The sequence below is a fragment of the Rhopilema esculentum genome, chromosome 5, assembly GCF_057945365.1.
Source record: "Rhopilema esculentum isolate cy_ngs chromosome 5, ASM5794536v1, whole genome shotgun sequence".
Classification (NCBI taxonomy): domain Eukaryota; kingdom Metazoa; phylum Cnidaria; class Scyphozoa; order Rhizostomeae; family Rhizostomatidae; genus Rhopilema; species Rhopilema esculentum.
Window position 1 is genome coordinate 8,227,879 of NC_142819.1, and position 14,763 is coordinate 8,242,641.

Sequence of the window (14,763 nt, forward strand, 5' to 3'; positions counted from 1 at the left end):
CCATATCCGCAGGTGCTGCCTTTTACTGTCCTGCATTATCAAAAATAGCATTTTTTACGATACAGTAATTATTCAATTGTACCATGTAACTTCTATCATTAATTTGCACCTGCATTGATTCATAGATGCCACTGACCAGTCCATTACCACAATGCCCCCTCAATGTCCCTTTTTTATTAGGTCTTGACGACAAACAAAATTACAGCTTCTCATTTGACATGTAAATGCTCAATCTAATCATTGATCAGTGGCATCTTCTAGTACTTTTTATCTATTAATCTATCTTTTCTTGCTCTCTGAGCATTATACCGATACTCGGTCCTGCTCAGTATCGATGTAGAAGTAGAAATGTATGTATGTCAGTCCGCCTGCTCTATCGTTCTGTTTAAACATGTGAACGTGTGAACGTCACTTGCGAAGCTGAGAAGGAGGCAAAACACGAAAGAGGCTAGAGAGGGGGATTTTGCCAAAACAGTGTTCCATGAAGAAATATGAGCTGGGGATCGCTTTTTGGTAGGGCACCTGGGCCCGTCGGAGATTCCTCAAGAATTCCAGGACCAACCCCATTACAGCAACAGAGGATAAAGCAAGTTGAGAGTCTTCGTAATTTCAACCAAAAGTAAGAGACTGCGTTATAAATTAAATACTTTGCGTAACAAAAGGTTATGGCCTAAAATTTAAATATTTATTTAATTTACTTGTATCATATTTCATTCTTTTATTATACAAGACAATACTGGTTTTCCAACCTGGTTAACCCAGTGCTTTATTTCGTTGTTGACACCAGTTAATTTCAGTCGAAAAATAGTAAACCTGAAAAAAACTTTTATTTATTAGGGAGAGGATCCTTGTAAAAGAATTCTCAAAAGCAAGCCTTGCGAAAAGTCAACCATAAACCATTGGGCGACTTCTTGGACACTTATCCATGCCCAATTCCTAACCCTATGTTTTGTTTTGTACAAGTGACCACGTTCTATTACAGGGCAAAACCTTTGCCAAACCATTGATATTGCTTGCCATGGTCAATCCATGTCCAACGCCAGATTTGAAAACATGTGACCTGAAAACATACTAATCTCAGTGATATAGACTGCCTGTGTATTTATGTTGCTTTTGTCCTTTTGTCCCACTCAAGGCATTGCTATGTGAACTCTGAGATGGTTTATTGTACTCTTGGTTTTTTGGAAGATTTTTGTATGATTTTAAATCAGCGTTTTGTATGATTTTTATATTTTAAATCAGGCAGACTGCCTGTATTCACGATCTGGTCCTGTAGTGGCCATTGTCAAACAGCAGACATATCCTTCATTGACTATAAATTTTAAATTACAAATCATAGCTCAAGATAATCCAATTGATTTATTTTTCATTCCAGTGTTGTAGAAGAGGAATGGGACAAGAAGTACAGCATTGAGTTCAGTTCTGGTGGTCAGATATTCAAATTATTTGTGTATGTATCACCCCTTTATATTCCTGTATTATAATCATGCAATAGAATTACATTGGGTATCTGTGTATATGTGTAAGACTTTTTTAACACACATGCCAAACTTCCATTGCTCCATTTTGGTAAGATGAGGGGGTAATATATTTCTATTTTCAGATAAAAGATTTGGCCCCTAATATGCAAAACTATCAAATTGAGCTCTGCTTACAGTCAAACTTTATTTATAATCACAAGTTTTCAAACAGTATTTTATGTGCCTATAACCAGAGTTTACTTTGTCTTTGAATTGAAGTTATTATTCAAATCACAGTGAAATAAAAAAAATTACTTTTCAATGATAAAATTTGTCACCATATGCTTAATAATTGAATGAAGGTTTACTGCAGATGAAAGAATTAGATTCATTTGCTACTGCTACTTTGTTCTATGTGTACTGCTTTTTAGAACATTGCCACCCCAGTTCCCAAATGAAAAGCCAATTGTGCATCTTTCACCAGCCAGCCAACATCCTTGGTTGGATGAAGGGGTAAGTCACATCGAGACATCTTATTTATAAAGATTGGTTAAAGACTATAATTGATATTAAGGTTTTTGTATCATGAATTGCAAATTCTTTCCCACAATTCATTTATAAAATGGTTAGCATTTCAATTGCTTGCAATAATAACAAACTCAAAGTCCGAAATATAATTTTCAAGACTTTCTTAAAAAGTATGCACTGAATAAATGTTCCCTCCAAGTTCATAAGGAAAGGTTTTATCCCATCTAACAGGATTGCAACTTTAGCTAAGATGTGGGCTAAGTTTAGCTTCTGTTCAAATGGGAAAGCAAGCTATCCATCTACAAGATTTTGCCAGCTAAATAGATTATTACTCAAAGGATTATTACATAGCCTAAAAGTCTTGCTAATCATAAGCTTTCAAGAAGGCCCCTGTATCCAATAATTATGAAATCTAGTCAAATGATTTTGCCAAGTCAATCATGATTCTCTTTTTACTGCTATACTTGTGTCTCACCACGTGTACTTGCGTTACATTCAGCTTCACGTTGTCAAGATAAAACAATGAATGATGTATTTTTTGCTATTTTGTGTAAAGAACAGGATAGTTTTAAGCTGCTACGCTGAGTTTCATCCTTAGTGCAATCATCAGGCAACAGTTGGAATAAGGTCTTCTGATGATTGCACTAAGCATGAAACTGAGAGTAGCAACTTACAACTGTCCTTTTCTATACACAGAGTAGCATTTGTACAGCTTAGTTTTTACTACATATGGCACTTTATGACAGACCGGTAAACAGTAATTTTCATTATTTCTTGATTTTTTATTAACTTGGTTTATTTAATATGTTTCTATTTGGTAATCTAAATTGCCAAAGCTCATATTGTGTGTTTATTTCTTCATTCTTCCCTTTTTTAGATGTTTCTTAAGAATTGCAGTTCTCTCAACACAGTAAGTTTTAATTGTTTGAAATATGTTTATTTGCCAATAGTAATAAAATCTTAAAATTGTCTAAACACTTTCTTCCAAAAAAATATTATGGATAATCAGAATATTTTCTGATTTAATTGGCTTTAGGAAAACAGTGATTTTATTTTGTCTTTATTAGGGTCCCTGTTGTATAGACCAAAAGGGGCAATTCACATATATTCTTTATCGTTAAATTTCATAGAAATTGTGGAAATATAGATACCCAAATTGATTTTGATTACTCTGGACCCTTCATGTTACTGACAGCTGAAAATTAAATACAATTTTCTACATTCAGTTATCTAGAGATAAGACCAATTGTAGAACTGTAAGATAGGGTAATAAATTTATTTGTAATCATCAATTTGGATATTACTTTTTAAGTAGTTTTGTACAATATAATTTGGCTCTTAGTTTTACATACATTCAAATTTGGGGAAAGTCATCAGACAGATTGTAGAAGACCTAAGGACCAATCCACCAAGAGTCCTGGCTCAAAGGTAAATTTCCTTTATGTTATTTGATTATTCATAACCTGGAGAAAGCTATTTTTGTAATGTTGTTTGCTAAAAAATTTCTCATTTTATCATCAATTTATTAATGGACCGAGAGCTACTACTCAATTAAGTTTAAGGATTTGAAGCTAAATATAAAAGTTTGTAAGACATAGTAAGACCATCATTGCCTCATGGATCAGATACTAACTAGAAAGGGAAAGAATGTTTAAAGAACAGAAATGAGAGGGCTAAGAAAGTTAATAGGAGGGACCCTCCAGGACCAAAAACGAAGCGAAGACATAATGAATGGAATTAAAAGTAGGAAATATCAAGAACCAATTGTGCGAGCAGAGACTATGTGGGTATGGCCACAGGCAAAGAGCAATAAATTATCCTCTGACAAAAAATATTTGAGACATTGCTTTTGATTGTCCTTTATAATGTTTGAAAAAGTTGACATTTATGCAGATATATTTGCAAATATGAAACTATTTTCAGGTTGGTATCTAAACGATTGTTAGAAGTTTATTGCAGTTACCTCGATGTCATTGATTTCAAATATGTGATACATCTTTTTACTTTTGATAGTTCTTATCGGAAAACCTCGTTTCCAAACTACGAACCCGTTACGTCATCAACACCTACGGCTATTCTTATATCGACTGAAACTGTCGAAGAGGATAATAAATCGTCAACTTCAAAGGTTTGACTTTCTAGATATTACGCTTTAAGTCATCTTTCCCTTGTGATCAGACATTTCAAATACCATACGCTTTTTCTATGTTGAATCTTGGCTGCCAAAAAAGAAACACTTTCTGAAATTATGCACCCCCCCCCCCTTCCTTCATATCAAACACTACCTCGGATGTATTGTGTGAGTTTACTCTACTTGGAAATAAATCCAGGCCCTCCATCTCTAATAAGCATTTCGGATGGATTTCTTGAGAGTTTACTCAATTTTCGAATAGCTGGAATAGCTGATATAATAGTAGGTGATGAAATAGTCAAGCTGAATTTCTTATCGGCATAAATATGAAACAGTGATAATACCAACCCCTTTCATATAGCAAGTGAGAGGTAACAAAAGGGTTTGAATTAGCAGTTTAACATAGTATTTGTGAAAAAGTCACTTTCCTAAACCTTAATCAGAATGAAAGTAAGCGTTATTGCTAGCATCCATTCGGTTTCAGTGAATCTATTATCCTATGTTTCAAATCTTACATACAAAATCGGACTATTTTAACCAACTTTGGTACGATTTTTTTCTACCGGTAAGCTATCATATGAAATTCCTCAAGGATCTATTCTTGGTCTACTTATGCTCCTTGTATATGTAAACGACCTGCCAAGCACGGTTAAATGTGATCTTCTCCCTCTACTAAACGATTCTTGTCTAGTTTTAAAGAATGAGGACATGGGTAAATAACAGGATAAATTTAACCTTGATTTCAACTTTTTCTGTAAATGGCTTGCAAGAAACTAAGCATTTACTTTGAAAAAAACAAAACGTTTTTGAAAGAAATAAGAAATGAACAAATTTTAGAAAGCTTGATAATGAAATGGGTAACTTTAGGATCAAACAGCAATCTTAAAATGACATATCTTGGCTGCATTCTTGAGGAAAGCCTTCTGGCGAGTCAATGACAGTCAAAGACCCTGAAATTCAATGCGAAGTGAGGTTTTTTTGGAGGAATTAAAGTATTATGAATCAGTCACATTGAAGGTTACTTTCTGAATGCTCACGTGCAAGCCCACTTTTATTATGCATCTGCTGCCTGGTTCCTCGAGCAACAAACGCGGATGGCAAAGAAAATGCAAAGCCAAAAATAAATGCATTAGATTTTGCCTAATCCGCGAATAACCGAATCATCAATCAATTGGCTCCCCGCAAAGAACCGGTCAAATAGTCATTCTGCTCAATTTCTGCCATATTGCAACAGCATTTTAAATATCAAATGGCTACACCCACATGCTCAGAGACTAAGAACAAAAAATTTGACAAAAACTTAGAAATATTTGGCGCTCTGACATGAAGTCTTTAGAAACTTTAATAGTTTCGAGCAAAATTAAGGCTTTTTTAGAAAAAAAGTGACAGGAACAAGCGAATGAACCATCATACGTCTCAGCTTCATTTGGTGTTAGCTCATGTTTCTTTAGCGCACTCAAAGATGTTTTTAATGTTGACAAAAGTTTTGCATTTTTCTTCCTCTAAAAGGGAACTTCATAGAAACAAGATCTTTTCTGTTCTTTTTTATGTTGTCATTGCCATCATTTAGAAGTTTCATTGTTCTATTTTAAATCTTGAATTTAGTTTCATGATATCGTTAGTAATCTTTTAGTTCTTTTAATTTCATTTTATCATCATATGAACTTATATTCATACTCATTTCAACTGTTTTTAGCTTAGAGCACTGTACGGTTTGTCTTTTTATGGCAAATAAATATACAATTGGTTACGTACATCTTCTTTTTACATTCTGAAAACGTAATTTTCCCAAGGCTAACAAACAGGCTGGTGCCCAGGCCCCATAATGCGATGTAACGGTTTCTCGTCCGATTACAGTGAAATAGAATGCAGAGACGATCTCACTTAGCTGCCATTTCTTTTCATTCTAGAAGCCATCAGATTGCAAAAGTTTAGAAGAGCTCTTTCATGCACTACAAGCCCTTTCGTGAGTGAAAATGATTTCATGATTTAAACTGTTGAAATCTTTCAGTTATTCATGTAAACTTGGAAGGCAATTTCAGAAAGGGATCCTACCTTACCTAGACCAGTTTAGACTCAAATTGACAAACACTGTGTAGCTATTTTTGTATGCATTCAATTGAAAACTTACAAGGTAAAATACAAGCTACAATACTTATGAGTTATTTTAAAATTATTTTAAAAAACACTACAAAAATGATGCGACTGGGATTGAAAATATATATCCACCACGTGGCTACATTAATTATGAAAGCTTAAACAAAACAGGTTGTTTATTATTATTCCTTAATTATGAGAGACTGTTGCATCATTGCAATACATAGTTCTAAATAAATTGAGATGTTTAAGCTGTTATAAGCCCTCGTTCCTTTTTTTCGGTTTCCGGTAATTCTGAAATATAGAGAGGTTGTGATCAGAATTCTAGACGAAAAACAGCTTCATTTCAAGAAAGCTTGAGAAATTATTGAGTTATAGAAAAGAAATTAAACAGTAACCTTCTAAGCAAGACTCTTACTGATCGTAGTAATTGGTTCAAGTTTTCAAACGAAACTAAGAAACTGATTTGTCCAAGTTCATGAAAAACTGTTTGAATAAACTGGCGAGTAAAGTATATTGTCGAATGAGTTTTAACCGTTTTGCCCAAGATGTATGACACGTTAATCAAAGATAATTGTTTCTAGACTTTGAAGAATTTCAAGTTAGCAATGAAGATGTTCGTAGTTTTTTCAAAAGCGAAAACAACACTACTGCTTTCTAGACTCGCCCTGTATCCATTCATTACTTCATACTGCTTTTTCGCAACGCAGGATTGAAGAACTGGAAAATTTAGGAAAAGATTATGACAAACTGTTATCGTTCGTCGTGAACCTAGATGAGGTAAGTTTGTACGATTTTCTACTGAGACAGACCATCATTCATTCATTCATTCATTCATTCATTCATTCATTCATTCATTCATTCATTCATTCATTCATTCATTCATTCATTCATTCATTCATTCATTCATTCATTCATTCATTCATTCATTCATTCCATTCATTCATTCATTCATTCATTCATTCAATCATTCATTCATTCATTCAGCCAGGAGGTGACTGCTTGTGAATCTTTCTATCAGACTATTCCACCGTCTTCTTTCGTCTGCTTGGCGAATGTAGTCCGCTAAGGAGGCACCTACCAAGCTCTTGATGTTGTCAGCCTATCTGTATTTTGGTCTTCCTCTGCTTCGTGCACCATGTACGAATCCCAACATCACATTGATTTTTTATTTGCGTTCATAACAGTTTACAATAGACACAATGTACAATACGATACCATCGAGAGCACGGAAGTGCATCACAATTCTGTGTCAATTAACAGTTAACTACAAATCTCTCGAAGTCTGTCCCAAAATGTCTCTTCTTGTGCTCAATTACGCTTTCACTGGAAAAAATCATGCTTGGTTGATTAATAACTAGGTATAACAGCCAATAACGTTGAATTTTTCAAGCCTCATCGTTCATATCGACCATACGCCTCATCGCTCGTATCGCCCACATCGTTCATATCGACCGACTAAACAAATTGCATTTAAAATAAATTAAAGGGGAAGGTATGCAAGTAAAAAGAAAGAATGTTTGGGTAAACTGAATAATAGTAGAAGTAAGAAATTATATTTGAAAGAAAAGAACTGTTTGGAATTCCAATCTTCTTCATGCCACATGCTGTGTAAGCAGGAGGGTTGTAGATGTTTGCCGCGCCAAAACATGTGCAGATCTGCATATGCAGCATCGAGATATCTGCAACAGGCCAGCTAATAGAAATATTCTTATTGTGCTTATTAATATAAATGTACGTGTATTAGCATCCTCTTTTATTCCAATGCATTTTTAGATAAAAGAACTTCAGGTAAGACGAAAAGATCTTCTTGAAAGCAACAGACAGTTGGCAGGTAATCTGGTTTTTTGTTTTTCATTTAAAATGCTCTTAAATGTATCTGTACTTTCTATAAATCAGTTTGCAATGCTGCTGGAACGTTAAAATGAGGAGAAAAAATTCTTTATCCGCCGTTTTGACATTTGGTAGTAGTAATGAGGAAGTTGAGTTGAATTGAGACAGACGTAGTGGAGAATAACGATCGAAAAGAAGCACCACATGATAAAAACCATGATTTGACATTGAAAAACCGTATCAACCAGCTCTGTAACTTGTGATGTACTCTCTGAGCCTATATCAGGTTTGCGGACGTTAAACGTGATACTTTCTACTTGCTAATCAATTTTTGACTTTATCCTTTCATTTGGAGGGCTGCCAATTATTCTTTCATACATGAGATCAGTTGGGATTAATGGTTGGAACTACCGCTAAGTCAACGAAGGTCCGTGGCAACATCTTGGCTTTCAGATAAAGTATCCCTTACGACGGATGCGCCCTTTGTCCTGTAGTCAAATTTTTCAATTAAATAGATATAAAAGACCTCGTTCCTGCAGGAATTTTTTTTCCAAAAATCAGCTGGACTAGCTGTTAAATATTATCTCCAAGTAACATCTCATCCACATTTGCTGCCATTTACGTTTTTGTTTATTGACAACCTAACTCTAATAAATGAAGCGCTTATCTCTTAAAATCTTTATTAAGAAATGGTGAACTTTTCGGAGCCTTTTGTTACTCTACACTAACCCTGTTGCTGTTTTTATTCAGAGCAAAATCTGTCACTGAAACCAAAAATGGAAGAACTGATATCAAGCTTGAAGAGCAAGTCTGAAAAAGTCAGATCCCTCGAGTCGGAGTTGCAATCTAAAATCATGCAGCAAAATGAACTGTTTCAGGTTTGACTTACATATCTGCTGTAATTGTGACCAAAAAGTAGTTGTAATACGAGAAAAATGACCCACTTCACTTTGTGGCTGCAAAAACCTACCTAATGTCTGTCTTAATGAAAGCTTGAAGAGCATAAACCATGCTCATTCGATGGTTTCACTATTTATCGATGAGATACGCCTAGATTTACACGCGTCATTATTATGCAATGACCTAAGATATTGAAAGTCGAAGGGCTAGTTGATGCCGAGGAATTTTTTCGAATTGCTCGGTATCAAGGTCAAATAGATAGTGTAAAATTGACATTGGGAATGGCTTTAGTCCCATCGATTTCCTACTATATTGCTCTGCTGGTAATTTTCGAAAACGTCTTGGACATTATATTTCGATTTCCCCATAAGCATTTTAATTTCCTGATTTAATCCTAATTCTCCTAAGTCATAACTCTCCCAACTTCAACCTGTTTTCCTTTTTCCCAGCTTTCCTCAGATTTTGCTAATTTCGCCACCATCTCCTTATTTTCCCAGCTTTCCCTAGTTTTTTTCAGCCTCTAATTTGAATTTGTTGCTTTAATCGTTTTATATTTATCAGCTTCGTTAATTACTGATTCACCTATTTTTTATTTAAGGTTTTTGAGTTGAATCAAGTTGTAACCAATCTGAGAATAGCAATTTCTCAAGCTGATGAATCGTCTGAGGTAATATGGCTGCATTTGTTTTTCCTAGTCTCGCCGATAATTATTCTGTTGGAAGATCACTCACTAAAGTGACTATTTAGAACTTTTTCCTTGGTATTCATCTTATGCAAGTTTATCTCAGATTAGTTGTATGTGGACGTTGGATAGATAATGTCAAAGAAGGGACTAAACCTAAAGATAAAGAGGGCGACAGATAAATGGCAAAGATTGAGTTAAAGGGCATCTATAGATACTAACAAACAGAAGTCAGTGCACTTTGAATTCTGCACAAGTGAACTCCCTTCTTGTGAAGAATTTCTCAGTATAACGTGCCAGACCTCTCACTCCGCGAATTCAGCCTAGCAGGTCTAAAGAACTTTTGATAGTACGAAAAAAAATCCGTCGGCCACAAATGCCCTTGATTCAATCTTTTAAGCAAGAAGATACCAAAATTTTGGCATAGGCTTTATTTGGAAATCTTGCTTTGGTTTTTCAATCAATTAATTTAGGCCATCCAGTTTCAACGCACAAGACATCTTATCTTAGGCCAAGTTGTTAAAATTTTTTTGTTCAGAAATTCTTAAATTAGATTTAATCTTTATCTGAAACAGTCCTTTCCCCTGAATAAATATTGAGTATTAGTTTTTTACAATTCATGAAATGCCAAATGCAAAAGTCGAATTTGGAGTTGGGGAGACGATGTATTAGCTCGGATGATCTCAGTAGTTTTTATTCAGTATTGAAGAAGCCGCTGATGTTTTGCTAACTTCAACTAAAAAGCGGTTTTTGTTTTGGGGACGTTTAAAAAACATGCTATTGTACATATTATAGTTTTCTTTAATGAAATTATTTGATTTTGGATCTCAGGTATGTAAGAATAGCCTGAACGCCCTAGGATCGAAAGTTTTCTCGTTTAAAAGCTATTTCGTTGCATGACAAATTTATTAGGCTTGATCCCTGCTTCTTGCATTGGTGAAATTCCATGCTATACCAGCCTTTTTGTATCTTATAAAATATGTTAATAAGATATACATTTTTTCCTTATTCTTTGCAGGAAATAGCTGAAAATTTCTTAACAAGTATGTAAATAATTTTTTCTTCTATTAACTTTTCTTCTTTTGCAACATTTGATTACGGTTTCGACATTTGTAAGCTGATTTTGCAAATGAAGCCTATTTCTGTGAAAAATAACATTCTCTACAGCTAAGAAATCATATTTAAAAACAAAACTTTTCAACTCTTTGCTCCGGACGATTTTTTTAAGTCTTTCATGTTTTTCTGCTTCCTACTTGGATTTTCGATTCCTATCGCTACTTCTACCCTAATTTGCAAAGGTTTCTTTCAGTTCTGCTGGACTTAAATGAACATTTTTGGTATTCTACGTCTTTTGGTGGTATTATTTCACTTATACTGAAATTCAAAATCGTTTCTAAATTAATCAATTCCCTGCTTTATGATTTTGAAAATTTTTGTCGCATATCGTTATTTTGAGCTTAAAGATTTGTTCCCTAAGATTTTTAATTTTATGTATCAGATACCTTTCACCTAAAGCTAAACTATAATGAACTATAGTTATGAAAAGATCTCCAAATTGCTGGCCAATAAAACCGCTAATAGACGTCTTTTCTTGTCTTTTCTGTTTCTTCGTTTCTGTCTCTTTTTCTCTACTTAGTTACAATTTTACGACGGATGCCCTTATGGGAGAGTTTCGGTTTAGAATTTGAATATGGGAGTTAAAAACTCGGACGTTTAAATTTGGGGGAACAATTTAGAATTTAAGAAGAGTTTTCAAAGGGCTACTTAAAATGAGCATTGCTGGGAACATTGAAAACGCTTTAGGGCACGGTCGTTCAAAAAAAAATGAAATAAATGAAGGGTTCTCTAGAGGCAACATGAAGGGATACACTGCATGCTCGGAAAAAAGTCCTTAAGATCTTGAAAAATTAATCAAATTTTAAATTTCGTAGAATACACAAATAACTTCTGATCTTTAAAGGTAGCCTTATGGATAGGTTTCCGGCATAAAGGTATGAAACAGTTGCACCTTCTTTAGGAATTAATGAAAAACTATCTGATAAAAAACGTTAGTGTTATGCTTGGCCAGTTCCTAGGCTTTTGTTTGCGTTGACCTACTTTCAGCCATTTTATATTATTCCCAATTTTTTCACAGAAAAAGTACCGGTGAATCAATTTCTAGAGAGTTTTTTAGAGCAAAGGAAGGTAGGTTCTTTTTTATTATTTCTTTTTTATTCGATAAAATTGATATTGAAGAGGCATTCCAGTCTTGCAGAGTGCTACTCGTTGAAATCATTAAAATGAACAGTTGGTAATGTATCAGCTGTCAATCAAGGAGAGAGGTCATCGCATATAAACTGTTTTTGCTTGTAATATTTACTCGTTACGTTCATTTGTACCTTGCCTTGTGAAGATTTTATTTGTTCCACTGACTGCTTCAGAATTGATGTACTTTATAAGCATTTTTTCGTCAAATTTTGCTTACGTTATTCTGATGGCAAAAGCACTCGTTTGAGGCATATAGTTTGAGACAGTCAATTTAAGTTTTAATTCCATGTAATGGCCCTGGGGAAGTCACAGCCTTTTACTGCCCGTTGCATCGTTCCCCATATTGTTGTAAAGGAGTTCTTTGGTAGAAGTGTAGCCTGTAGCATATGTGATTATTTTTTATTGGAATGTATAAAATATGCTTAATAAATATGTTCTTTTTGCTTGTCTTTTGTTTACAAATTTGACAAATAAGTATTAATTCCTCTAATCATGTAATCTCTTCATGCAAATTTAAAAATTTGTCTTGGTTTCTAATCCATCTAGATCTTTGCAAATAAAGTATGATGTCAAGGAATATTAATTATTAAACAATCTGCGCTTGCCTTTTAATTTCCAATTTATCTTCAGCTCGTATTTTTATGATATATATCCATAGCGTGACTGGGTTGTTTGTGATTGCCATGAAGTTACGAAACCCTATAAACTAGCAAACATACCCACCCGTTCAGTGCCACCATGATGTTGTGCCCAGCTTTAATGGGATATTCGTAATACAGGCACAAGTATTTTCATCAAGGAAATTTTTGTATGCAAATGTTCAACAAGCTCTTTGTAAGCATATTGATAATTGCTCGATTTGTCTTGCAGCTCAGTCATTTACGCAAGGCCAAAGAAGAAAGAATTCGTTATTTAAACCCAAGGTACTGATCAACACTCCGGCTTTTGTTCCATTGTGCGTAAAATTTTGAGAATTACTGTCGCAGAAAACTCATGGATTTAAATTGTACACTATCATTTTTTATATTTAATGGTATGTAGCGAGAGAATATGGGATATGATGAATATAGTGAAAAGGGAATATTGGATAAGACTAGAATGTTTAGAATAATACTTACTTGGGTTTATCTTCGATCTTTGAGTACCATACATTAATTGTTTATCATATTGGCAGTTGGTTTAAATTGGTACTTCAAGGGAGGGAGTAAATAGTGAGCACATCACATTTGATTTAGTGAAAGGATTCCACATAAAAATCCTTCTTGTATCAATTTTTTTAGAGTAATGTTATATTTCGGCCAATATCGAGAAGATAGGATAATGATGAAGGCGTTTGGATATTGTGCTTGTAAACTTTCTTAATTTGATTAATTAAGAGAGTTTTATATTTTATTGCAAGTCACATAGATTGTTTATTGATGCGAATACACACGCCTGCATTTCCTTGCTTGAGTAGGCCTCCCTGCAAAAAAAAACGTTTTCAATGAACTCCCCTATCCCAAATTGACTGAAAATTTGAATACCCATCTTCAAAGTTCCTACAATGATTCTTAGATCTGAGAATTGCTTTGGAAATTCGCGTTTCTATGCTCCTTGTCCATGTTCTATCTTGCGTCTTAATCGTGTCTGTTTATAAAAATATATCTTTGCGAGAAATCATGAAAATAAATCTAGACGTTATGATACCTTATCTAGTCATTGTATACTGTAGTTTAAGGGCGAGCAAATCGCCTTAGAAACGTTTTGCTTTTTGCTTAGAAAAGATAATGCCATGTTCAAAATTTTACTCGACAGCAGTTTTAAATAGATATCCCTTATAATAAATAAATGTCCTCGGTGATAAATCGAGGATAGTTGGTATATGCTTGCTGGGAGGTTTTTCATCTGGCTCTCGAATCTGAATGGATTATGAAATGGTGACCAAGAGTTGACATTTTATGCTAGGTGTGAAGCAGATATAGAACATGCTTGGTTGCTCTGGTCTGTCCAATCTGTGAATAGCCCGATTTTTGTAGACTAACCGTGTTTATTAAATATTAAATAAAATCTATACGGAACCAGAGCTCTTGATTATACAGTGATGTGGTTCTAGATTAACCTCAACGCCATACCACCACTTGGTTTGGACTTTTGTCCTGCAAATCCGTTTGTAGATCTTTGCTGGGACACAACTTCTCGCGATACATTGATAGAGGAGGGAGTGGCAAAAAAGTGATATCCCAACATCCATCGGCATCGTGGAAGACTGTGGCAGATAAATGTTCTGTTTCATTATTTCCCTGTGCTTTTTGTGACGTAGCAAAGTTGAGCCTATAGTGGAGTGAATGATAGCGGACGGGAGAACCGAGGGCATCTTTTTTTACCTGACCCTAAAATTACCTAAGAATCAGGCTTAGGACCACGCTGAAACGCTGCATTTGTAAAGTCCTAAAATGCAATTTATATAGTTCGTTGCTCTACTGAAAGGCGAATCATGACGCCCCCTACGAACTATACTCATTTGTCTACAACTGGTCATGCAGTTGTAAGGGACCAGAGCCCCATGTTTTGGTAACTTGCCTTGGTAGGTAAGTGCTTTGGTCGGAAAATTTATAATTTTTGGAAAATTCGCTTTCTTTGGACATTTTGCTACCCCATCAAAAAATTGAATTTCCGCCCCTCTGTCAATTCATTTTTTGTCAAAACTGTCGTCGACACCTTTCATTTGAACATGTACGTTACGTGTGGTACTTCATCCGAAATAAACAGATAGCAATAAATTGAGTACCAGAATGAAAATAAAATATTTAGATTGTTAAAAACAGCAAACCTAACTATTTGTGTTTTTAACAATCTAACTATTTTATTTTCATTCTGGTACTCAATTTATTTGCTAACTATATTAT

General features: G+C 34.5%; 1 protein-coding gene across 1 annotated transcript; it reads left to right on the forward strand.

Annotated features, from left to right (window-relative positions):
- The first annotated feature begins 442 nt into the window (after positions 1-442).
- On the forward strand, positions 443-13,664 carry LOC135690082 (vacuolar protein sorting-associated protein 37A). The gene is made up of 14 exons (XM_089108728.1): positions 443-619; positions 1,376-1,450; positions 1,892-1,973; positions 2,866-2,898; positions 3,331-3,416; positions 4,002-4,116; positions 6,030-6,085; positions 6,927-6,996; positions 7,993-8,050; positions 8,800-8,927; positions 9,548-9,616; positions 10,650-10,674; positions 11,766-11,815; positions 12,749-13,664. The coding sequence occupies exons 1-14, from the start codon at positions 492-494 to the stop codon at positions 12,806-12,808; spliced, it is 1,035 nt and encodes a 344-aa protein (XP_088964854.1). The 5' UTR covers positions 443-491; the 3' UTR covers positions 12,809-13,664.
- Positions 13,665-14,763: the final 1,099 nt, after the last annotated feature.